General features: G+C 40.3%; 1 protein-coding gene across 14 annotated transcripts in view; it reads right to left on the reverse strand.

Annotated features, from left to right (window-relative positions):
* Positions 1–26,210, reverse strand: part of CELF2 (CUGBP Elav-like family member 2) — a 558,210-nt gene that overhangs the window by 10,022 nt on the left and 521,978 nt on the right. For 8 of the 14 annotated variants that reach the window (XM_071803529.1, XM_071803523.1, XM_071803521.1 and 5 more), the window contains 3 exons: positions 10,406–10,537; positions 4,595–4,792; positions 1,106–1,249 (listed from right to left, as the gene is read on the reverse strand). In XM_071803529.1, coding sequence (XP_071659630.1) covers positions 1,106–1,249; positions 4,595–4,792; positions 10,406–10,537 — 474 coding nt within the window. The remainder of the gene's footprint in view (positions 1–1,105; positions 1,250–4,594; positions 4,793–10,405; positions 10,538–26,210) is intronic. The other 6 variants (XM_065840023.2, XM_065840338.2, XM_065839764.2 and 3 more) reach the window with 3 other exon arrangements.

Raw genomic sequence — 26,210 nt, forward strand, 5'->3', positions numbered from 1 at the left:
ATCTTAAAAAAAGTAATGCTATGCAAGCTAAGAAACATGTATCATGGTTAATGGGGATGCTTCAAATGGGGACACTTCAGAATTAAGGGATGGGGCTGGGCAAAGGGTAACACTGCCAGTACAAAAGGGTTTTGGAAACCAGAGGGTTGTCTGGACCGGTTACTCTCATCATACAAACAGCTGCGTTCCTTTGATCTGGGAAAGAATTGTCACTTTGTGGAAGCTCAAATATTTTAGGTTGAACCTTATAAATCTTATCTTTAAGAGATTCTTTCCTCCTCCTAGACCCTCCCCGTGTCTTGCATAGGACCACGATTATTAGACCAATGTTCTAATAGATTGCCACTCGCTGACATTGTGTATTCCACTCCACCAAAGCAATGAGCTGGTGCATCTATGCTATTCAAAAGACATCAGCCCACTTAATCAACCCTAGAACTTATTTTATGCCAGCACATCATCGTCTCCTCTGTTGTGATCTCATCTTCTGGCAGGTCAAAGTGTTCTCTGGGAAACGTGACACTGATCTTGTGAGGGTCCCTTCATCCCTGCCCTAAGGTAAGGGGAGATGCCACCTTCCATAACGCACTGGAGCCCACCCACAAAAGCCAGAGCTGCATATCCATACATCAAATGTCTGTAAAGCGTTCTGAAATACACGTACACACCATTCAACCACTAATTGCAAAATCTTGTACTTAATTCAGAAGAAAGAAATTCCTGTAATGTAGAAGTAATGGGTTAAACATAGAGCATTTTAAAGTGGCTCAGCTATACAATAGAGAGTAATTAGGTATCCATAATAAGGCAGTTTAATAGTATAGTAAATGACATTCCCCCACATAGGGTGTAATTAGTTTCATGTACTTGACACATTCATGTGAGATGTCAGACTGGAAGATTATTATTGTTTTTTCATATCCAATTCTTAGTTAGAACTGGTTCGTCTGTGCATCTTCCTGCTCATTTGAGGATTAACAGTCCATTATTTTTGGAATGAGATTCCAGTATGACATTTCTCACATTGCTGATAATTTTCTTTCCTGGCCCCTTTTCAGTACAGTGCATGTGGTTTTTACTATTCGATTTATTAAATTTGACATACCAAAGCACTTGCTCAGATTGGTCTGTTTGTCAATGAAGACTTTAGCAGAGATAACATTTCCAAAAGGCATGAACATCTGCAGAATGTCCTGGTCTCCAAACTCCTGGGGGAGGTGGTAAATAAAGAGGTTTGCCCCTTCTGGACCTTTAGGAAAATAATAATAATTAAAAAAAAGTATGAAAACAGCTATTACAAGTGTTTTATTTAATCTATTTTTCCATAATACTTACTGAAGGTGGTCGTCAGAAAGCATTTCACTTTCCAACCTCGAAGGAACAAACTCAAGTGGATCATCAAATGAACAGAGCTGAAATGCAGCTCTTTAGAGCATCCTATCTTGAAAAGTGTTTACCTGATAACTCTACTACAGAAGTTAAACTGCAGCCTGTTTCTTCAATTTATATGAGTGTCTTTCAGTATAATTAGTGTTAGGAAAACAGGTACACAACGTATTACTCTCTCACAATACCCAAAAAACTGCACAAGGAGTCCTCTGCTGCCTCAAACACCTGTATGGGTTTGTTGGCTTAATTCTAGTTGTGAGAACTTATGGAAATGCAGTGAGCTGAGCTCGGATTTGAGTATCACATATTTAAACTCAGAGGGCAGGAAATTGATGGAGATGGGAAGAAAAAGGATAAGAGAAAGCAAACCTTGTGACTTAGAAATCAGTGAAGTCAGAGGGAGAAAGCTACTCAGAACTGAATTTGTACTGGCTCATTTCAAAATGACAGCCACCCCCCCTTTTTTTCTTCCTTTTTAAATACAAATTCCACATAAGAATCTCTGTCTTCTGGAATAAACTTTATAAAAAGTCAGCCTTTAAAAAAAGTTCAAAATGAAGTACTTGGGTTGAAACAAAAGTGGCTTCAGACAAAGCTGAGTTTGCAAAGAAAGGTGCAAACTCAAAGGTGCTCTGAATACTTTTCGTACAGCCAAAATTTGAGATACACATTATTAGTGCTGTTGGTTTAAACACTCCTCCTAGCACTAGTAGGTTATTTTTCTCCCCAGTTCAAGTTCTCCTTTATAATAACATACTGGAAATGAGCAAGGGATGCCAGGAAGAACATGATCTATGACAGAGCCAGACGTGCCCTTCCCATGCAGACACCAGTAGCATTAGGGGTACAAAAAAGGAACAAACATTCCTGATAAAAACCACATCTGGAGTAATCTATTTAAGTATTCCCTTGGAATCTAAATGTGCCTCAGAGGTTTTCTCTAGAGGAAGAGAAAAGTGCACATCAGATTTATGGAGTACGTTCCACACAGCCATGAAGCCTCACCTCTCATATTGAAGAACCAGGCTGGCTGCTCGCTCTCAGCCTGAAGGAAAATGTTGCAACGTTTGCCCCAAAGGAGAGGATAATTGGATTAGAAAAGAAAATGTTTTTAAAAAGAAACATTTTTTGGGGGGGTGAAAGATATAGAAGGGAAAAAAAATTGGCCACCTGGAACATATTCCTTCTTACCCCAAGGAAAACTATCCTTTCCAGAAAATAATATTTTTAAAAATAGTAAGAAAAAATTTATTGAACAATAGTTTAGAGCATATTCATGAGCCAGTTCACTGTGCTTCAACATTTAATATTTATATAGCTTTTTTCTCTGGTATTTGTTTATCCTCAACCACTCCAGACTCTTCAGCATTCCATCAGAAATCATGTTAAGAGTCAAAACATAGTTGTCAGTACTCGGTGATGGAATTCACTCAAACTTAACCCCTTACTAACAGAAACAAAACATACAACAAAAAAGACTACATTTTAAAAGGGACACTGCCAGTTCATAAAAATACATAGTAAGCCTACACTTGATATGAATGTTCATAAACAGAAACAAATTAAAATAGTTAGAAAAAAAATCAAACTGTCCTCCACTATGTATCTTACAATGACACCAAATAAACCATTTCTTTCTCACGTTAAACAGGCTGTTGTCACTGACCAAAGTGTGCGAGATGAAACATGAAAGCAGAGAACACACACAAAAAAGAGGAAAAAAAATAATTTCATTTTAAATAACCCACGCTATTAGCAGTAAATGAAGTAAAGAATTCAGAGAAAACATATATTTTAACTGCAGTGTTCCTCTACAATAGCCAGCTGGGGGAATGCCCAATTTGTCTTCCTAGGAAGACAGTACAAGAAACTATTTTAAAAAAGGATAAAAAAATGTCTCCTAAGGATATTCTCCTAGGTTTATTTCTAAAGCTTAGGTCTGGCAAAAACAGTAGTGACAACATAGAAAGCATGTGATACTTTCCTGTCCTTCTGGAATTAGCTAGAAATTAGGATGAGAGAAGAGAAAGCAACAAAAACAGAAAACAGGAAAAAAAGGCCTGGGAAGTGTGCAGGGGAATGGAAGAGGGGAAAAAGGTAACCTCACTTTCCTAAACATCTTGTAATTAGTATTCATTTATTCTTAGCAGTTGCTTCCTGAGGTTTATTTGCTGTTGGCGCAGGGAAAAGGGGCAATCATTCACTTAGTTACTTCCTCACAAGACCCACAATTAAACAAAGAACCACTCAAAGCAAGAACGGATTTTGTCATTAACTCAAATCCTTAAACCTAATCAGATTAACTCCATTATCACAGATAATGGAAACCAGAAGAGAGAATGGCACCCATAACGAGATGATTTTTGTTACCTGTGTCTTGATTACGCGGTAGGTAGTGAATGCTTTTATATAAGAAAGGATGATCACGGAATCGTAGAATCACAGAATGTCCTGAGCTGGAAGGGACCCGCAAGGATCATGGAGTCCAACTCCTGTCCCTGCACAGGACAACCCCACAGCTCACACCATGTGTCTGAGGGTGTTGTCCAGTCTCTTCTTGAACACTGTCAGGTTTGGGGCTGTGACACCTCCCTGGGGAGCCTGTTCCAGTGTCCAGCACCCTCTGGGTGAAGAACCTTCTCCTAATGTCCAACCTGAACCTCCCCTGGCACATCTTCCTGCCATTTCCTTGGGTTCTGTTGTTGGTCACTAAAGAGAAGAGCTCAGCCTTGCCCCTCCTCCTCCCTTGTGATGAAGCTGTAGCCACCATGAGGTCTCCCCTCAGTCTCCTCCAGGCTGAACAAACCAAGTGTCTTTAGCCACTTCTCATACAGCTTCCCCTCCAAACCCTTCACCAACTTCGTAGCCTCTTCTGGACACTCTCCAGTATCTTTATACCCCTTTTATACTGAGTTGGACTTGATGATCCCTGTGGGTCCCTTCCAACTCAGGACATTCTATGCCCAAAGCTGTACACAACACTCAAGAACTTCACTGGTCAGTAAAGTATGACTTCAAGGACAGATGGTTAAAAAATTAATTACATTAGAGGTTAAAAAAAAAGTAACAATACTAAATAGCAGAAAACTGAGAAAAAAAAAAAATTAAAGATTAGGCTACTCAAGGTCCTTTGTTAAGCCTCTGTGAAGAGACAAAGCGACGACACTGCTTTCTCTTGGCCGAACGCCGTGTGGTCGGAGCTTACCTTCCTTCTGGCTGCCCGCGGCGCTTTGCTGCTGCAACAAGCTCTGGCTGTACAGGGTGGGCAGCGCGGCGGCCGCGTACTGCTGGATTCCTGAGTAGGCCTGGGTGAGCGCGTCCATGGTGCCGGCCGTACCGTTCGTCAAGCCTGTTGCGCCGAGTCCTCCGTTCAGGGCCGCCATACCTGAGAGCATTTGAGCAACTTTACAAAAAACCCAACAATAGAGAAAAGAAATTGCACTTGTTCATTAGTGCTTTCCGAAAGGCGTTGGTATTATATGACACTGACAACGACGGCGGTGCATGCAGCTCGGCACTTCACCAAATGGGACTGAAAACAAAGAAACACGACTTTGGCGCCAGGGTCACTTTTAGCACAAGGGTTGCACAGTCAGACGGACTCGCATGCAGCCTGCTACTGGCAAGTACCACAGCTCGGTGCTCCCGAAAGCCTCTCTGCACACCCTCCTTGACACCCGTGCTGCTGCTGAGGGCATCTGAACCTGGCAGAGTGGGACACATTCGACCTGCATCCTTAAAATGTGGTCACTCGGAAAACGGGAAAAAGCAGTCTGAGAGGAAACCAACTTGTTCTGACCAGGGTCATGACTACACCAGGTCCTGACTACACCAGGTCCTGACTACATCAGGCGGGTTTTGCTAATACAGAGTTAGCACAGAACCCTGACTAACAGCATTTTGAAGCAACCCTCCGTACAATTATGGGCTTCATCCTTTAGTTCTGTGGTAGGACGATGGACTGCGATGCTCTGCGCTTCCACCCACCTCCTCCAGTTACCCCAGAAGAGATGAAGAGCATCGCATCTGAAGTGACTAAAAGTCCTTCATCCAGACCAGGCATCTTTCACAAAGAAACAAACGCATTCAGTTCTAGAAATGTCTTTCTTCTCACTGGAAGCAGAGCTGTTTCATTTTTTTTTCTTTAAAGTGATTCTACATGCTGATATATAACATTAATTTAACTGGGACGACTGCCAAAGAGGAAATTTCAGACTGGATTGCTAGCTGTGCAGAAAATGGCATCCCTCATCCACACAAACACTGTGGTCTGCAAAAGCAGTTTTACTACTCTGACTCTGTGGTGGACAAACTCATGGGCTACAGCCTCTCTCCATTGCTTCTATTCATCATAATGGCTCCTAAATGTGCCATGTTAACCTTAACAATGTCAACACGCATTTTATTTCAGAAATTCCAGAAAACTGCTTTTTTTTCCTGTTAGAGCTACAATGTCTTTGGCAGCCGAAGGGGTGGCAGAGTTCAGAGCCCTGCTCTTTGCCCATGTCTCTGACTTGTGTCAACCACAGCAGTAAGTTCTCATCAGGACTGAAAGTTAAGCCACATTTTCTGCAAAACCAGCTATCCTGTGCTCCCCAGTTTGTAGATGAACAGCTCACAAACAACTCAAAAGGGCTTAATGAGACCCCTCAAGGTACAGTAGACCAGACACCAGAAAAATGGGACATCCAGAACCACCAGTGACCGGTTTTTAGACATTGACTGTCTAGTGTTTAGGTTGGCAAAATGATGGGTGAAGAGGTGGCTGGTCAAGCCATATTAAGACTCAAAAGATATGAATGTTGAAGAGAAACAAAGGGCTTAATTTCAGAGCAATAACAAGGGGTGATATGTAAATTGGAGAAAAGTGAGGAAATTAGGCAGAGGACACTTTATAGCGAATTAGCAATGAAATCTGTTATTAATAGTCTGGGAAACAATCTTCAAGGAAGTGGCATAAACCTCATCACATGAGTAATTTAGAGATAGAAAGAATACTGCAGGGAATTATCCTGCATTGACAGGGGAGGATAAAGATGCTGACCTACTAGTTTTCTTCCATCTCTTCTGTAGATTTGAAAAGTGTATTCCTATGAGTCTCTGATAATCAGGACAGTTGCTCAAGTGGCACCTTTTTGGCTCCACCAGAGTCTGTGCCAATTAAGAGAATTGTACTGCATAAATTATACCTTTTGATATTACTATAATTTGTGTGACTAAACACTTGACGGGGATGTGATATTCTTAGCCTTTCCTTAATAAAATGTCTCGCACTTTGAAGATTTCTCTTTCCCCTCCACTTCAGAGCATCACCATATCCTGATAGGAGGTACTGGCTGCCACTGCTTTGAACAAAGATCTCTGAGTAAAAAAGAGCTAGACATTTGTTGTATAATGGCTCCAGCTATAAAACAAAAACTTGCAAAGTAAGATGGCTTGTGAAGCATCCTATATCTAAAAGACAGGAAAATGAGGATTCAAAATAGTACTGCTACTAATTTCATCATGAGCCTGATGATGCTGCTCTGCTGTTTTTGTACTTAGGTTTGTGTCATTGCTTGCATGAGTGTACACACAGCACTGGTTAAACACTCCTGATAAAGCAGCTTGTATCTCTCCTTTTATTATAGTGTAGAAATAACTTGATAATAGAGGAAGCATTAGGATAACATGTTATCTTTTGTGAGTCATCAGGCTATTAGATAAACACGCTTTGTGTTGCAGTGGGCAGCATCCTCCCCCTTCTTTCACTTAGAATCAATAGCCCCTTCCTACAAAAAGATTTCAGATTAGCAAACAGCCAGACAGCCCGGTCTCACTGTGCTGCTCCTGGGAAGGGCACTGCTGCTGCTAGCGCACGTGTCTAAACACACTGCCCTCCTGAGCAAAACATCTGCAGAAAGCTTTCGGCATTTTTTTTTTCTATTCTTCCTTTATACTTTTTTATGAAATCTCCAAGGTGCAGGTGCAGTTACACATCTCTGCCATCTCTTTATTATCTCTACCAATGCACTTCAGTCTGATATTGAACTGCGGTCCCTTCCTCACTCTGTGAAATAACCTTTTGCAGTCTCTCATCTATGGCCTTCTACTTTTTTGAGTTACTCTACATCATACAGAAGTGACAAAACTTGGCAGGTCCAAAGGTCTCTCGAAGTGTTTTCCAAGCACCTTCGAATCTGTCATGAATAGTTTTATCTCCATTTTACAGATGTAAATATGGGGGCAGAAAGGCTAAGTGACTGCCTTGGGTTCAGACACAAATATTGTGTCATAGCTGTCCAATATCATGAATCCATGGTGTTCTCTCTTAATTCAAAATAATCTCTTCCTCTCTCTTTATTATTTTTTCCTCATTATTCATAATTCTTTTTGTTAGTTGCATTATTTAAATGTACTTGACCAAAGGAGACATTCTAATGTTTTGTCATTTAAGGTTTTAGAAGCTTCAAGCGCAACTGAGAGAAGATTGGGTGAATCCCCATATGTATGGACAACTGTTGCCAAACCCTTGCAGACAGCTAAACTTACCATACTTCACTTTCTTTAATTTTTAAGGCCTCCAGACATCTTTCTACAATGCTTCTCTTTACAATAACAACACTATCAGTCTCCACAGCTCAGGTTATTTTTAATGGACCCAGCCAGGATTCAGAAAACAAATACAAGTTTACTAGTGAGCTCAGCCTGGAAGACATTCTCCTTGTGGTTCTCACATACAGAGCAGGACATGGCTTCAACAGAAGGGCACCTCCTCCAACACTTCTGTGTGAATCAATGCCCAAGCCCAGTGCCACCTGCTGATTAATTTTTGGGTTAAACTCTTGACTTGTGCTTTGGATTGCTCTTGTTAATTCCACAGTTAGAAGCATGTCACTCAATTCCAACTTCTCTGCACAATTACTCCAGGAGCCTCTCCATGACCAAATGATGCTCGAACATTTATACTAAAGCGCTATGACCACGGCATAGTGTATCAGATTCACTGAACATGAAGTTTTCCAAAGGCAAACTCCTAGGCAGTTCTGAGTGTGAATGACTGGATCAGACATGGTCACTAGGAAAAGCACTAGTTTGTCATTAACATAGACAGGGAGTTTGCTTTAATTTGAACAATGCTTTGCTATCATTAGCATCACAAGTACCCAAAATTGATAATCACTGTCAACTTTTTGAGAAAAACAGTGCCACAACATTGCATTGTGGAGAAGCAGTTTCCTCTCTTTAGATCTCTGTCATATATGTATATACATAGATAGACCCATCCACATACATTTTTTAAGTGCTATAAACATACAGATCTTCTAGTCACCTACAATCTCTGTGTCCATAAAAACATCCATGAAGAAAATTTGGGACTGAAGCCACTCTTGGTGTTAAGTCCATGGAAGCAATGGTGGCTTAAAATAAGCTGAAATTTGGCACTAGGCTGTGTATACCTCATTAATACTTCAAGTGACACATGCAGATAAGTTTGCACACACATCACCTTGAAATACTTGCTGAGAAAATGTAAACTCTTTGGTTGTGACCTAGCAAAAAGTGTCAAAAAGAGTGCAATGGCTCCCACACAAAATCAGGAGCTTATAGGTGACTCATTCTTACTCAGTCTTACTGAAGGGGACATTATCTTGGAGTGCTTCAGTGTGCCTTGGTCCATAGTACTTGTGGGAGGGAAGGAGTGGGATGCCATACTCCGCTCTTGATTATTGTGACCTCTTGTACACCAAGTAAAGCACAATGAGTGTTTATTGGGAAAGGGTATTTAATGATCTCTTAGTTATGACAGGGTAGCTCTCCTACTAAGAGAGCTCATCAGAGGAAATAAATTAGCTTTTCATGCATGCCATTTTCAGTGGCTTGCTTTAATACTAATGTAATAATAAGAAAGGAAACAAACATTGGCCATTTTAGGACCTAATACTTACTTCTCCTAAGTTGTTCTTGAGTTGTGTTTACTATGAAATACACGTGTCCTTGCCAGAAGCAAGATCTGTTTCATACAAGACCCCATGCAACCACTCAACATTGCTACATGGACATCCATTAGCCCCCTTCCTTCCCAACTCCCAACAATGACAACCAGAGATCACAGAACAAAAGAATTGGGTGAGCAGCCAAATAACACTGACAAAAAGGACATCATGCAGAGCATCAAAGTGAGCAAGAGATACTGAGGAGGACATCCATTCCTGGGGGTACATTATGATGGGTCATGGACTGGCAATGACCAGATTCCTTGCATTACAAAAGGAAATGCAAGGAGCAACAGCAGCTAAAAAAAAAAGGAGAGGGAAAATGCATCTGGACAAATCTCTTCTATTGCAGGCAAAGGTGAAGTCATCATAGCAGAAACAATAAAGAAAAAATCCTTCTTCTTCATGAAAATCTTGACCAAGGCTAAGAAAAAGGAAGAATGTTCTAAAAACTCTAGGCATCTACCTAGCTGGAGATGCTAGTGTTTGTTTCAGATGTCACAGGATAGATGTGCATGCTCTGGAATTACAGGTGACTGACTGCATCATTCTTTTATACTTGCCAATTGAAAGCCAAAGACTTGCCTTTATTTTCAAAGTATGCTGCTCTCAAGTCAATTTGATAATTCCAATAGACATTTTTAAAGGATTGTCTCTGTAGTAAACATCTTTCTTATCACTGCATTTCTGAGTGAGACTTTGTACATTGGGATGATACACCTGTTGTCAGACTCCCTAAATAAAAAAGGAGCCTCTCCTATAACCGAGATAACCCAAATCCCTGGTGATATTTCTTTTGCCTTTCATACACCCTGCAAGAAAAGGAGTCTGTGCAGGGACCCAAGGGACTTCACTTTGCAGTTGACTATGTGAAACTAAAGGACTCCAGAACTGCATATGTACCATAAATGGAACTAGATCAACTTGACCCCCTTATTTTGTATACAGATTAAAAATAATCATAATATTCACTTTACATTTGGTAGTTTTTGTGTCATGATAATTGGGGAAGGCTGTCCACCACAGCAATAAATACTCACTGTTTACGGTACCTGCTAGTGCATTAATATTATTCAGTCCAACAGTGGCTCCAGCCAGTCCTTGGAGAGTACCCAGAGAAGTCAAAGAATTCATGGCCGCACCAGCTGTGGAATTAGCAGTTGATGCAGCCACTGAAAGGAAAAAAAAAAGCAAGGCAAAATTAAGGTCATATTTTGCTTTTTTTAGTTGATCACAAACCAGCTTATAATAATGCTGAGCTCAACAACAGGGCTACTTGAAAGAAAAAGAAAACGAGACCAGTAGACTAACCTTGATCAAGATAATAATAGCATGTTTGTTCATGGAATGTGTTGATAAGCCTTGAGCTGCAAAGCTGGATCACAAAATGTAGCATAGTGCTATTATTCACAAACAATACAGAAACAGTAAGCATGGGATCAATCATTTTCTCAGAAGTTTGTCAATCAACCTAGCATTCCAGGCTAATCAGCTAATCAGGCTATTGAGGTTTTGCCACATTTTAAACTCCTCATTGAAAAAAAAAAACAGAAGTACTCATAGTAATTTTGTCATGCAAAGGCTTTCTGTTCTGGGCCCCAAGTGTTCTAAGAGAAATTTTACTTATTCTAAGTGAGACACTACACCATTATGGCTCTGTTCTAGGACACCTTATGAACATTTAAAGCCTTGAAGTTTATGAAAAGAACAATGGCCAGCCAAGTACAAAATGTAACTGCTATCCATTTTATTGCAGGCTTTTAGTCTGGCCCTTGTACATAACTAGTCATGTATATGCACCCCATAAATGAAACTATATGCATCCCCAAAAGCTCTGCAAGAGGGGAAGCTGAGGTTTAGGTGGAGAAAATGCTGCTACAATGCCAAGGGAATGATGAAGGTGGATGAGCTTAATCCATCTAAACTACACGTTTACTTTCTTGTCATAGGAATGTAATAAAGCACCTTAGAAAGAGCTATCATTTAGGATAAGTTGGCTGAACTAGAAATGTGTGTCTCTCTCATAGAAGGGCCCTGAATAACCAGTGTAGATTAAACACTTGACTTAGAGGTAGATAAAGTTATGCCAGATGAATCACACTCATAAAAGCTGCAGGAACAATTAAGTTTTCAGCTTGTTTCTTGAGCCTTACTTTAATGCATCAATCATAAAGACTTTCTTTTCCTTTAAAAAGTTGCATTATCTTCTGAAAAGTGAACATTTAGAGTTTTGCTGACAATTTACCAGAGGCACATCATGCCTGCACCATGCTTTTTAGCTCCCGTTCATTATCTAGTTGTGAAACAGTTAAGGTTGCTTTTATCTCTATGCTCTTTTGAGCTGTCAAACACATCAGATTACTCAGTGAATGCTCAAAATAAGTGAGGTCTCTATAGGTGGTAGGATCCAGTGAGGAAAGCAGGAGGTATCCTTTTCACTCCATGGGTAAACCTCAAAGCCCCAACCTACAAATAACCCACCTTTACAAGCTTAAGACCCATCAAAAACAAGCCTTCACACTCATGGGGCTTCAAAGTACAGAAGACTCTCCTGGTGTGGGTGAGGAGAGATTTCCAGACTCTGTGAGACTTTCCTTATCCTCACTTCCCTAGCACCTGCAATGCTAACTTGAATAATTTTACATGTTGCAGATAGAAGCAGCTTTGATTATTCAGTATCTCTTCATAAAGCAATAAGAAATCAATAATGTCTTTGGTTAAAAAAAAAAAGTAATCAAAAAAGCCAAGTAAAAACCCACTTTTGTCAGATAATGTGAGCACCAACAGAGAAGAAAGGAAAAAAATCAAAATGAATGAATGTCAGCGAATTCCCCGTGACCAACACTGCTCTGTGTTTCTGCTCATGTTCATTAGCAGATCATTTAAATGAGGTATATAAACCTCAAATCTGAAGGGTCTAATTGGTTTTTACTGGGCTCAATTCCATTCATTTCTGTTTCAGAGGGTTATTACTCTTTTCTCTTGAGGAGACACACATATTTAAGAAACGAGAGAAACGGGGGCTAGGATACTGCCTGAAAAATTACATTAAAGCTCTTGGGGACAAATAACTCCTGCAAATGAGAGCCATATGCTTATGGATTGTCAACACATCTGTCGGAGAAGGCAGAAAAACCTGATTAAATCTTTCCCTCTACAACAGCCCACAGAGCGCATGGTGGTAGCTCTTATCATAGTCTCACTGCTCAAACATATGTTTCAGGGATGGTCAGTATCTGAGGTCAGCACCTCTTTTCTTCTTCTATTCATAGGAAGTTTCTTTATTTCACCAAACAAACACAAGAGCAGGTGCCTCAATGATTCTCCCATTTGAAATTGCAATGCAGATTATCTAGTTTGCCTAAATAAAGGCTTGGCATGTAATCAATGTAGAATACTAGTTGGAGCACTGAAGCACCTCAGAAATCAGTGTTCTGTTGTTGTGGCTATTTCTTCTGCTTAGCAGTGATCTGTCTCACAGGTCCTCTGGGACAAGGCCTTTTCTTCTTTGGCTTATTATTTCTTTGAGGAGAAGGAAGCTGAACAAATTGTGTGGGTTCCATTATCTGTTGAACACGGGGTGAAGAGAAATGAAGGGAGCTCCTTTCGTTAGGGCACTTGTAAAGGACAGATCCAGCACCTTGCTGGGTGAGGCTTTCTGAGAGTCTCCACACTAGTTATTTCCTTCTCTTTGACTAAGACCTGAATGTATGAAATGATGATTAAGACAGTGATGAGCTAAAATACCATCATAAAGGTGCCATAAAAGGTCCAAGATACTAAGAGAGGTGAAAATTTCTCACAAAATGCTGGATAAAACCAGCAGATGAAGCAAAGTCCCTTGTCCCTAAAAAACTTAGAGATGAAACAGAAGTTAAAAGCTCCTACAAGACATGTATTGAGGCTTAGGCCAGCTGAAAGTTCTTACCTCATGTGGTCTCAGAATACTTTTAAATCCACCTAAAGACAAGGACTATGCTTCTCCTGTCCTTTGCCCTTTTCTAGTTTCTTTCAACTAAGAAATTGTAACATATATCGAACCAGAGGGAAAAAAGAAAAATCACGTCTTGTGGTAGCAGTAGACGACTGCACTACTTTGGGTGAACCTGTATAACTCTCTTGTGTCAGCAAAGCTCTTGGGCTCCACAACTGCTCAGAGTAATGGCAAAGGAAGTGTAATTCACTGTTGAAATAGTGTTATTCTATATTTATGGGTTTTAGCTGTCCAGCTGACAAAAATAGATTGGATACCTACTGAATTTATAAATTGGTTTTTACCAGGTTCCCCTGCCACTAAACAAATTAAAAGAGAACATTTCACAACTCTCTCCATCCTCCACACCAGAGCATTGCTGCTCTGAATCAAATCACTTCATAGTGCTGCTAAATAAGAAGTAGGCATGTGTCTCCAGAGACAGCTTGATGTACAGAGCCATAGTGCCACTAGGAATTGCCCTCTTTGTGCACCAGCAATTGGTGCAACGGTGAGGAAAAGCAAAAAACACGCACAAATGTGCAAACGACTTGGGTTTCTGGTGTCACTCTATATGGCACACCCTGTATCCATAATATTTGGTGTGTTATTTTTCTCCTTATAGTGGGAATTTTGACTCTGCCTTCTTAAGACCTGTATATGTCAGGGACTCATTGTGTTCCTGGGACAGCATTGAGTTAGCTGATACTGAAGCTAGGGGGAGAGATTCAGCAGACTGGAGCCGCAGCCTGATGAATATTGGTTGAATATACAATAACTGGTGAAGAACAGAGCTACTTTTATCAGCTGCACTGATCATTCCCTCATAACGTTAAACCCTGAATAAACATCAGAACAGGACAGATAAGATTCTTTAGGAACCTTTTTTTTTGACATCAGTCATTGGAATAAGCTGACAACTTTCTTAAAGAGGCTGTTGCTCAACCAAAGACTATTGGCAGGAGTTATGGGGTTGAATCCTTTGGCTGCTTTTGCAAGAATTCAGACAAGATGTTCATCATATTCCCCACTGACCTTAAAAATCTATGAATACGTGCAAATAATATCACAGCATGGGATAAAGAGGTCAGTTTAGACTTGTAAGAGTAAAGAGTTGTCCTGTAACCTGTAGAACAATCTGCTGTTTCCTGCAGGTGTGCTGCATGCTGATCTCCTGTTGCCTTCTCCATCCAGCCCACATACAGAGACTTTAGAGAGCACTTCAGCATCTCCAACCATGAAAGGTGGCAAGGTTAAAAATGTTCATTTTACTATTACAGACCTTACTGTTTCTTCTTCACTGACCCCTATATTCCCACATTTCTGTGTCAGCCTCACAACCTTCCTCCTCTTTCTTCTAAACTCAACTCCACTTTAATAAGCATCCAGAAAACTCCAAGTAATACAATTAATATTATTAACAAGCTGTGAAATCGAGAAGGACATGTCTGCAGCCTTCCCTCAACACACCCCCAACCTCAGCCATTTGATCTTACTGCGCTTCCTTCATTTAATTGATGAAATTTTTTCTATCAGTTTCATTATGAATAAAGACACTTGGCCTTTGGTTAATATATTCTTTAAAAGATCTCTCTTTGATACAGAGAACACATTTTCATTTGGAGTCGTTGCTCTACACAACACAGATATTTGTGTTTAACTAGTAATGTTGCATTCATAGAGATTTTTAAGGCTGGAAAAAGCTGTCATTTTCAACTATTATCTGCAACACATTTGCTTCTGCCCATAAAAGGTAAGAGCATCTTTTAGGTCAGAGGTTTTTTAATAGAAATCTAAACTAGCAATGAGCCATTTCCCTTTTAATTTAAATAACATCTCAACACAATTCCTAAAAGCCATGCCAACCTAGAAAAACAACCTGTACTAGCACAGAAACTTTTGGCCATTGTTTTGGCCAGCTTATGTCCATAGAGTCATGATGATTTATACCATCTGGATTCACATCAGCTGGAAAACTAGATTCAGGGTATTGGCATCTAGGAAAGGCAATGATGTGTAAATAGTTCTTTGGCTTCGCCGTGGATGGGCTCAATTTCCCCAGATTTAGCAGCCTCATCGTTAGTTTAAGCTAGTCTAGTCAAAACTATTCTTTTGGAGTGTCTTTGAGGTTAAGAGACCTCAAACTCAAACACAGTTCATTTGGATTTCTATCTCAAGATGGGCTGAATTGCCCTCTGGAATTGACCCTGTTTCCCCTGATTGAGATGGTGAATTCAAAGTAGACACAGACAATTCAGAGAGGAAATGTATTGTGGGATGGCTCCTATTCCTCCTGTTGGCCACATGTTGTGTTACAAGCCGGTGATCTGAAAGTGAGGAATCTGCTTTCATCCTGTCTGCGGAACTGATGCCAAACCACGCAAACTCAGGAGCTGGGATGTAATCACCTCCAGCAAATCTCAGGCTCAGAGAACTGCCTGATGTTGGGCAATTCTGAGTTAATCTTCAGAGGATGTCCACTCTTCTGCAAAGCCTGTTCAGCAGGGACTTACATAGTGTTACAGTACAGTCGTACAAGGTAGGATGGCCTTGCACAAGAGAATGCAGGATGAGCTGAACTAGATGTTGTTGATGTCTCTCCCAGTTCTGTCTCAAACTTCTTGTGCTGCCCTGTATAAAGCCCTCACTATTTTTTTTAACTGCAAGACAGGGCTAAGTCTGCTTCTTCCCAGTTGCTGGCTTGTCTCTTAGAAAGCCGTATCTTTGGTTTTCTAAGGCACAGGCACATTACTTACTTACTGCCTACACCTGAGACCAAGGAGTGCCCTTAAGAGAGCTTGTAGGTATAGTGAAGTAAGAAAACCACAGACCTATGTTTGTGTGTAGTATAGCCTTCGGAAAATCCCACCCCTCTCAAGTCCCAGGTCCAATTTACAAAATCAATCCTCTTCCCCAACAGAGAAGGTCAACTGGAAGGTCTAGGGAGGCTACCTGTACATTTGGTGATGAAACAAAGTATGAGATAAACACTCCCTCTCACTGTTGCTCTGAATAAAACGACCTGTTCAAATCACACACATACCCCTATGATTTAGCAGAGAGACGGTCTGCAGTGTGTAGTCAACCCCATTCTTTCCTTAATTTGTTTGGTAAATGTCTAAGTAATAAAGAACCACAATGACTTAAGAGAAAAGTCATATACCACAGAAACATGGACTCTCTTGGAAATTCCATACCGTACATCCTAACTTGGCACTATTTCATAGCCTCTCTCCATTCCCCTTCACCTTGTCCCATTCTCTTCTTCCTCTTCCAACACTGGCATGGTGTCTGGAAATAGTACACAGGCACACTGCAGGCCTGGGACTAAGGTATTAAGAACATCAAAGAGGCAATTCAAAGATTTTAAGTGTAGTTTCCTTTTGGAAACATTATTTTGTTTTTTGGGCAGGACAAAATGAGATAATGGGCAAAGCAAGGGCATTTTCAGATCTTTGCCTACATGGAGGGTTGCTGTAAACCTTCATCTACCCCATCTATGTGAAGAGCAGCTAATGTTTGTGCAGCAGAATCAGCTTTCTGGTGCTGCAGGGCTTCAGGGCAGCTCTAAGACTGGCTTTACTACTCTGGGGCTCTCTGCATAAAGATTCACAACAGTAACTGTGTCAGTGGTGCTGACAGCTTTCCTTTAGGCCACTCTTAGTTACACTCCACAATTGGCTGTCACCACCTAATGCACGGCACAACAGGAAGCTCAACGTTTTACTTTGATATCAGCCATCTGCTTATCTGTGTTCTGGTCACATCCTGCTTAGTCAGTTGTAGAGGACGTGAGCAAGTTAGAAAGCAAACCACATCGCTCGGCTGCGAACCACAACTTTGTTCTTGTTGTTTTACTTAATGGAGAGTTTAAATAACTCAGTGTTCGAAGTGCTTATTTTGCTTCCGTTAAGATGATACAGTAGTGCACCAGGGATCAATATTAACCACAAATTTAAGGTTCAGTATCTCTGTGACTTTAAGCATGAGAAGTTGCAGAGAAAACATGTTGTCCTTTGGGAGATATTCCTGTCAAATCTGTACTGGCAGTTCTCTGAGTCCAGAATCCTCTGAATTTGGGTGTATTTCTGATGTTTTGTTGCTTTCCTGAGCTCACTGACTTCAAGGACTAGATAAAATAGATTTGACTTAATCTGCTTCTGACTAAATGGCTGCCATTCAGATGGATGCAGACGTGCAGAATTGGTTTAACAAGGACAGATGCAAAGTCCTGCACCTGAGAAGGAATAATCCCTTCAGTAACACAGGCTGGGGATGGATGGATGTGCTGGGGAGGAGCTCTGATGAAAAGGATCTGAGAGAGTCATGGTAGGAGGTGACCATGAGCCAGCAGCATGCCCTGGCAGCAAAGAAAACCAACAGGAGAAGAGCCAGGAGACCCAGGTGATTTTTCCTCTTTGCTTAGCATTTGTTAAATCACATCTAAATACTACATCCAGATTTAGGCTCCTCATTGCAAGGAAAACATTGATCAGCTGGAGCACTCATCTTGTAACAAGCCTGGCTTGTTCAGGCTGGAGAATATATGGTTTCAGGTGAGCCTAAAGCAGCCTCCCAGCACTTATAAGGAGGTCCTCAGTGAGACAGAGCTCTGCATGGTGGGAGGAGGAGAGGTAAATTGAAACAAGAAGTGTTCTGTCCAGATATAAGTAAAAAATATTTGTATCACGAGGATTGTCAAGCACTGGAACAGATTACCCAGATTGCCCTGCCCATGTCCTTGGAGGTTTTCAAGGCTTGACTGGATGAAGCCCTGAGCAACCTGATCTCACTTGACACTGCTTGGAGCAGGGGGTTGGATTGCAGACCTCCTGACAGACATTCAAATCTCGATTATTTTATGAAACTATAAAAAGTAAAAGAGTATAGCAGAAAAGAAGAAAAAGTCAGGTAACACTGAGGCAGAATGAAAGCAAGCTGAAGAATGAAGATGTGTTGACAGAAAACTGAACTGGCTTCTGTTCTTGGGTCTGTTTTCAGGAATAGAGGTTGGCACCAAATACGCCACTAAATTCCTGTCTGCGCTTCTGTCACAATTACTTTGTGTGTAAAATTTCCAGGGCTAGATCTACATCTAGGTAAAGGAGGTTCTGACCTTGGATGATTCCTTGTTATTTTAGATTCCTCATTATTTTAGATTCCTCTTAGTTTCCTTTAGCTTTAGCAATGTGCCAGAGGGATAATAAAATTGCAGTAGATGAAGAGAAAGAAATTGTGCAAAGAGGGTAAATGCAGTAAGAAAATAAAATCAAAATTATTTTAATACTTCTAACATGTCCCCAGTCAGTGACATAGGAGTTTTGGACAAAAGAAAAAGAAATACTAAACCCAAAGAAGAAAACTCTAATTTTAGCAGGTTGAATTGAAAATCTTTGTTTATTAGCCAAAATCTCTTCGTTAAACAGAATATTCCTTTGTCCCTTTGTTAATACAAGAGGGATAATAAAACTAAGAGACAACACTGGATTTAAGGATAATCAGATTAAGGGTGCATTCTCTGTTTCCCTTCTAATCTTTAGTTGCAAAAACCAGCGATGTTTTGAATGATGTCTTGCAAACTGCATCTAAACAAGACAAACACGTGCTGGCCTGAGTGAAAGAATAAAGATATTGGCCAAAGTTTAGTTGTGTTGGATGAAGTCTATGCGAAGCTTCCAACTTTGGTCTGATCTACATCATCTTATTTTGGTTGTGGTACTTTCTTAATGAGAGAAGAAAGGCACTCAGCTGTAGGAAATTCTTATGTAGCAGGGAATCTGGACCAACGACCTGGTGTTATGTATAATTCTGGCCAGATCTGATCTTACATGTTTCAGGTCAGTCGATTAAGGCGTATTCTCTTCATGTAGCACTAAAGACAACTGGTTGTTATAAAGAGAAGGGGGCCCCAAACCTGTGAATTAAATATCTCCTGTGGAAAAGAAGAGCGATTCAAATATAGTGATGATGTAGTTTACGAAATGAGGATTATAAACACGGGTGTGGGGGAGAAGTGGGCAAGTCAATCACACCGCCCACGTGACAGTGCTCTCAGGAATTTGCAGTTCCGTTTCTGTCTGAAATGAGCACACTCTACAGGCTCTGACTGCATAAGGAACATTTTAAAGGGGAAGAATAATTAAGCAATGACAGAGGCATCATCATTATTAGATAATCACAACCCAGGGGCATTAACAAACGTTGAGTGTCTCTAATCCCATGGGGTCTAATTATTCTGTGATAATAACCACACCTCCAAGTTTTAATTTATTCTTGTGGAGAATCTGGGGGGGAGGGTGAGAGAAAGGGGGGTACTTTAATATTTTTGCCGAAAGAAGATGCGGTTGGCCTTTCAAAAGGGCTCATCAGTATTCTAATCTAACTAGCAGTGTGATTGGCATTAAATTGTCTGCCCTTTACGGTGATCTCCAGCCAATCCGAATATTCACCCTTGCACAAACTGGTGGTTTCCCGATCTCTGAAAATACAGCACCAGCATGCACCAGTTCTGTTTCTTGGGGCAATTTTTGGCAAAGGAGAGGTGGATTTTCCTAGTTTGAGGAGGTTAATTTTCCGTAAAGTCATCTGATAAACACATTGCCATTGGTGTGGAGAGAGAAGCAAAAACTTGCTCATTTTCTGGTATCTTGGAAGTGCTGTCTGACATGTCAAAAAGGAAGATTCTAGTAAGTTTAAGTGCTCTGCTTGTGCTCGGATAGAATAAAATAAAAGTGACAGACACACTCCAGGGAAAGAGCACCAGAAACGCAAGAGAGCAAGAAAGAATCAGAAGGAAACACGAGTGACAATATAGAAAGACATCTAGTAATATCACAGCCTTTCTCAAATAAGTCAATGTCCCTCTACCTCTTCATTACTCACAGGTGAACAATTCCTATAAAAAACTATCCATATCTTCTCAGGGTACAGGAAAAGAGAAGAACCAGTGAGGAAAGGAGAAAAGGAGAGTAGCATAAACTCAAGATCTTGTCATTTTTGTGTATCTGTGTGCATGCATGTGCAAAAAAACCCAAACAAACCAAAAAACAGGGAGGTGAAGTGATTCATTTGGGTTCTTTGCAAATTAAGAAGCCAAGGTCTTCAAGAACTGGAGACTAACTTTAGACCCAAAAATCCATACTCTTCTGTAGTGAATGACTCTTTGAGAGCTAAGGAAGCTCTGTGAGCTTGGGACAAGTGTAAATCAGGGTCACTTATCTTAATCACTTTTGTCATTTATGTTTAAGCCTAACTTGACATTTCTGATTGTCTTGAAATTGCAGTATGAGGAGCTTCCACAGCAGTGTAAGGGAGGAGGAGAAAACAAAGCATATAAAGGTACTACAGGTATGGCAGACAAACCTACCAGCTGGCTATTTTTGTAGTTTTACCATCTTACGTTCCTTAATTTTCCTCCAACCTGCCTACCCAACAGAAGGTATTTTAGGAAACAAGGATTTATTGATTGGGCATATCTTTGTGAATCTAGGCTATTGTGTTTAAGGGTACATTTTCCTGTGAGGTTATGGAGATGCAGAGAGTGAGTAAAAAACAAGTTAATATTCTGGGTCAATTCCACACTGATGGTTCTGTGTTGTTGAAATGTATTGCTCAGTGAAGACCATCCGCCTCTGGTGTAAACTCCAAGTCATATATCCTATTTCACCACTGTGCCTGCAAAATATCCTGCACTCTCCCCAGCAGACCACAATGATAAATCACATTTGGTTTTGGGTAGGAAGTACATTAAAGAGAGGCTGGGGAACAGAGTAATAGGGCACAGCGGACCGGCTTGGGTTAAACGTCATAGATGCCCATTAGATGTTTCCAGCTGTAACTCAAACTGAAATCAAACCAAATTGAAACCTCACAATATGAAGAAAACAAAGAATAATTACTGAGCATTTATGACTGTTTTACTCAGTGGGGCCAAGGGCTGTGGCCTGTGTTCATCGAAGCAGCACTGAGTTCGCATCAAAACCAGAGCATTAGCATTTCTACAGGGAACTTCCAGCTGTGCTCTCGTGTTTATTACTGCTATCTCACACTATTTGGAGTGAGCTATTGTTCAGAGACTTACGCCCTGATGCTGAAATGACCTCCACATGGAGCCACTTCAGCATACAACCACTTCTAAATCACTTTCCGAATAATTTCTGATCTAGAATCAATAAGGCTCTCCTTGAGGCCAGGGTCTCCTGCCTGGAGTACAGGTTCCTTCACACTGCCCTCTGCGTGCCTGCAACATCTTTGGCATATTTTCACCACTAAGTAGTAACAAATCACAGAATCACAGAATGTTAGGGATTGGAAGGGACCTTGAAAGCTCATTTAGTCCAGTCCCCCTGCCGGAGCAGGAACACCCAGATGAGGTTCCACAGGAAGGTGTCCAGGCGGGTTTGAATGTCTGCAGAGAAGGAGACTCCACAACCCCCCTGAGCAGCCTGGGCCAGGCTCTGGCACCCTCACTGAGAAGAAGTTTCTTCTCAAATTTAAATGGAACCTCCTGTGTTCCAGTTTATACCCATTGCCCCTTGTCCTATCACTGGTTGTCACTGAGAAAAGCCTGGCTCCTTCCTCATGACATTCACCCTTTACATATTTATAAACATTAAAGAGGTCACCCCTAAGTCTCCTCCAAGCTGAAGAGCCCCAGCTCCCTCAGCCTTTCCTCACACGGGAGATGCTCCACTCCCTTCATCATCTTTGTTGCCCTGCGCTGGACTCTCTCAAGCAGTTCCCTGTCCTTCTGGAACTGAGGGGGCCAGAACTGGACACAATATTCCAGATGTGGTCTCAATAACAAGCAGCAGCATGTCTCCATACAATAAGAGTGTCAGTAGAGTTCAAGCCTATAGTTCAAGGTATGTTTTTATTCCAAGAGTGCTAATCACATGCATCTATGGAAACATGGCAGAGGATGGCCTGATTCATCTTCATTTTCACCTCTCTAATACATCTTTCTTAAGATCAGATAAATAGTCCTAAGGAGGTGTTTGACTTTCCATTGATGCAAGAGGTGCCTAAAAGATTTGTTTATTTCAGACACTCAGGAGTCATATCCATGGTATTTTAGAATAGAGATAAATTATATAGTGAAAATTTGACTCTGTAGATAGAGAGATATGAGCCCAGAAAGTGCATGAATAAGAATTTCCATGGAAGAAGGGATTTTTGTAGGGTGTGCAAGCACAACCTCATTGTAACAGCACACCAAAAGATACAGTCATTCAACTCTGTAAGCTGCAGAACTCAAGGCTTATCTTGTCTCATCTAAAATTACTCAGCCATGTCCTTTGCAGACCATTTGTAAAGTCATATATAGTTTAATGTGTCACTGGTTCTTATCATTTATATTGCACATTTTTGTTCCATGAACAGCAAAGACCGTCAAAGGTTTACTTTACTTGGTTTTAAACTCATGCAGTTGTTTGCAATATTTTTGTTTGCTCAATGTATACAATAAATCAGCAGACCCATATTGAAACCGATGTATCTTTTCAGACAGTGCTGAAACAATTAGGTTAAAGACACTCATAAACTCTAATTTCTTTTACGTTCCTCAGTTTATCCCGCCTTAGGAAAATAGACCATGAGTATCCATGGACATGTAGACAATTCACTAGGGTTGAAGGAGCAGTACTGGCAGTAGTAAACGTTAAACAGTTGAAAGCTTCTTCAAGCTCAAGAGTTTAGCTAAGATTTACATTATTTCCTGAATATTACATACCCCAGCATTTTCTGGGCTTGGAACTTCGTGTTAGATATATACCGTATAAGCTCACATATTTACCTGTGTAGCCAAGCTGATAGTATCACATTTCTTTAGCAAAAAACAACCCTGAATGAACTTGAAACAGTACTTCCAACAGAAAGAAAAATAGCCTTTTTTACAAAACGGGATTCTGGTGGCTTGAAAGAGAGATTAAGAGTGGTGTAGAGAGACACTTTCAAAATATAATGCATTACAAAGCATTATTTGTATACCACAAGCAAAGTAAATCCTGAAATATGCTAAGGCAATGGATTTAATACTTTAGGAAGATGATAATGTACTAATGCTTAAAAAACAAACATGTCTCCTGTTGAATTAGATCCTACTAATCCATGTTTAGTACTGTACAGTTTCCTAAAGAAAACCCCAAAGAATTAACTAGCACAATGCCTCACTGAAAAATACACACGTGTTTCTGTCCTTTAGAATACCGTTTTGGTACTTATGCAATTCTGAGAAAACACTCTGAGGTTTTTCTGTGCCAAAAATTCATAAATCAACACTGTTGATTCCTAAAAAGAGACAAGGAACTTTTGCAAAATGCCTCTTCCTGCAGTTGTTGGGCATCCTCAAACTGACAGGTTCTACCCACACAAAACCCAGCTGTTTAGTAACTGAACTTCCATAAGATCCTTTAGGCTGAGCTGATCCACATCATTTCAGAAACCAATTTGCCAGGAGAATATACGAAGACCCGTTAAATTTTAAGGGGCAAATCTGCAAACAGGTCTTTCCGGTTAATTGAAGGCTTGTCTGCCGCCACTCGTATCCTTCAGGTTATCACCAGTTCGTTCTTCCAATAAGGAGACCAGGGAGAGAAACTGCTGAGGTTCCACAGGAATTCATCACCTTTCGCTTCTCCTTTCACTGCACGGGGACTCTGGAAGACTTTTAGCCACAATTCCTACTCTTTGCTTCTTTAGTCACTTAAGACATTTTGAAGTATTATTAAAAATACAAATATAGGTCAAAACTACGTGCCTAGTTTCCTAATTTTGGCTCCAACCTGTGTTTGGATGACTGCTTAAGGGTGACCTAATTATCAGATGGGTTTAGTACCAATACATCCCCCCTCCAGAAGTAGCACTCTGGGCACTAAGATCAGTCAGAATCAATTCACTTATTTAGGAGGTTAACCACAGACTCAGAAACTTAACACTATGTGGGTAAGAGCAGCTGAAACACAACAGTTCAGAAATACACTTCTCCCATCACAAATCTCCTTGAACTATGCGACAAAGTGACAGAGTGGCGGGCACGCTAGGCAAGATTTTCTTCCACGGCTTCTTTGCAAACGCATACTTTCAAAAAATTGGTGCTGAGATGAGGGTTAAGGCATTGGACTGCTCTGTGGTCAGAGCACTGAGGTAATAGTGCTAATAGTGGAACTAGATTTAAATACAAAATTGAATATCATACATGGATTGTTTACGCATCCATCCAGTACTGTATGTACTCTATAAAGCTTTATTTCAGGTATGTGTTATATTTATCAGCTGTAATTTTATCCTAAAAGTAATGAACGTTATACTAGGGAAGTGTTCTATGTACTGCAAAACTAATAAAGCTTATTTTAAATGATTTTATAAAACAGTATACCTTATTTTAAATGATCTTATAATAATGGAACCTGCATTAATTCCACACGAAATGGCACAAAAATAATCAATTTGTACTACAGCATGAAAAGTGCCATTCTGCATTCTAAACTGATCTTTTCCAACATGACACATCTACCTCAATTCATCCTTCAGCAAACTGTCAGACCTTCCTGCACACCTAACGGTAGGGTTATTTTTGGATCATCCTGGAAGCAAATCACAGCTATCTCAGTGGGTGTACTGGCCTCTAACAAAATGTCACGGTGGCAGACTTGCTCTGCTGATTGGAGAAAAACGTATTGTACTGAAGTGAACAAAAAGAGAATCTTCTAAGAATGATTATTTGAACATTTTTCACTGCTTCTCAGTTGAAGCATCTTGTATATTCTATAAAATCTCTAACATTTCAACAATTGTGTTCACAACATGAATACCTTCAGCTAACAAAGACAATCTTTATGCTATATTAGGGGGTAAAGAAAATAATGAATCATGGATGCTAACTATAATTCTTTGCTTTTAGCAGGGGAAAAGGATGAATTAATTCTTACAGGACAGGCACTGTAAGCAGGTTTTTTTTCCTCTCTTTTTCTTTTTTCCAGTATATTCTATACTTCATAGACTTTCTTTTTTGACGTTGCTATTCTTCAATGTCAGTATCTGTCTGAAAATGAGTATTTTTAGACTTTAGTGCTTAGGAGAGCTTTTTTTTCAACCTAAGAGTTAATGGCTGAATTCTGATATAATATGGCAAAAGCTGGGCTGGATTTTAAGAGGTTGTTAAAGAAAAATGTCTTATTTTCTACACTGACAGTATTTCTTTGCAGAAAGATTTCTTCCTAGGTTTACACAGCAGATAAAACTTTAGAGCTTTTTTACCGAAGCATGAATAGCTAGTTCAGCTGTGTGAATAAATAATAGTTTAGAGAATGAAATAATCATGAAAATGTCATGGAAAATCAAGACTCTGAAGTCTGAAACTGAATTAGCTTCTGGTTTAGCAATTCTACCCCCCCACAGCTCAGAAGTTATTTTGTGTATGTTTATATAGATACATTTGGATTTATAACTAGATGTTTTGTCTCTTCATTTGCACATAGAAGGGTTTTCCTACTGGCTACTGAGAAGAGCATTTATGCATGAATTTTAAGAAACAAAATTATAATGAGTTCACAGAGGCTGTGGAATCTCCATCCTTGGAGATATTCAAAGCTTGACTGGACATGACCTTTACCAACCTGCTCTGAGTGGTCCTGCTTCAAGTAGGAACCTGGAGTAGAGACCTTGGGAAGTGTCTACCAATCTATGTAATTCTGTGACTCTAATGTTAGGGCATTAAACAATAAAATCCTTGCAGTGATGGAGAAGGGCAAGATGACAACATAAGCTGGTGTCCGACACCCAGCTTCCATATTCTTCCTGTGAATACAAAACTTTTTTCTGCTGTTGCTTAACATCAGTTTGCAAAAAGATCTGGAGCTTCATAGCTCCTGATA

Source organism: Patagioenas fasciata, chromosome 1, assembly GCF_037038585.1.
Source record: "Patagioenas fasciata isolate bPatFas1 chromosome 1, bPatFas1.hap1, whole genome shotgun sequence".
NCBI classification, from domain to species: domain Eukaryota; kingdom Metazoa; phylum Chordata; class Aves; order Columbiformes; family Columbidae; genus Patagioenas; species Patagioenas fasciata.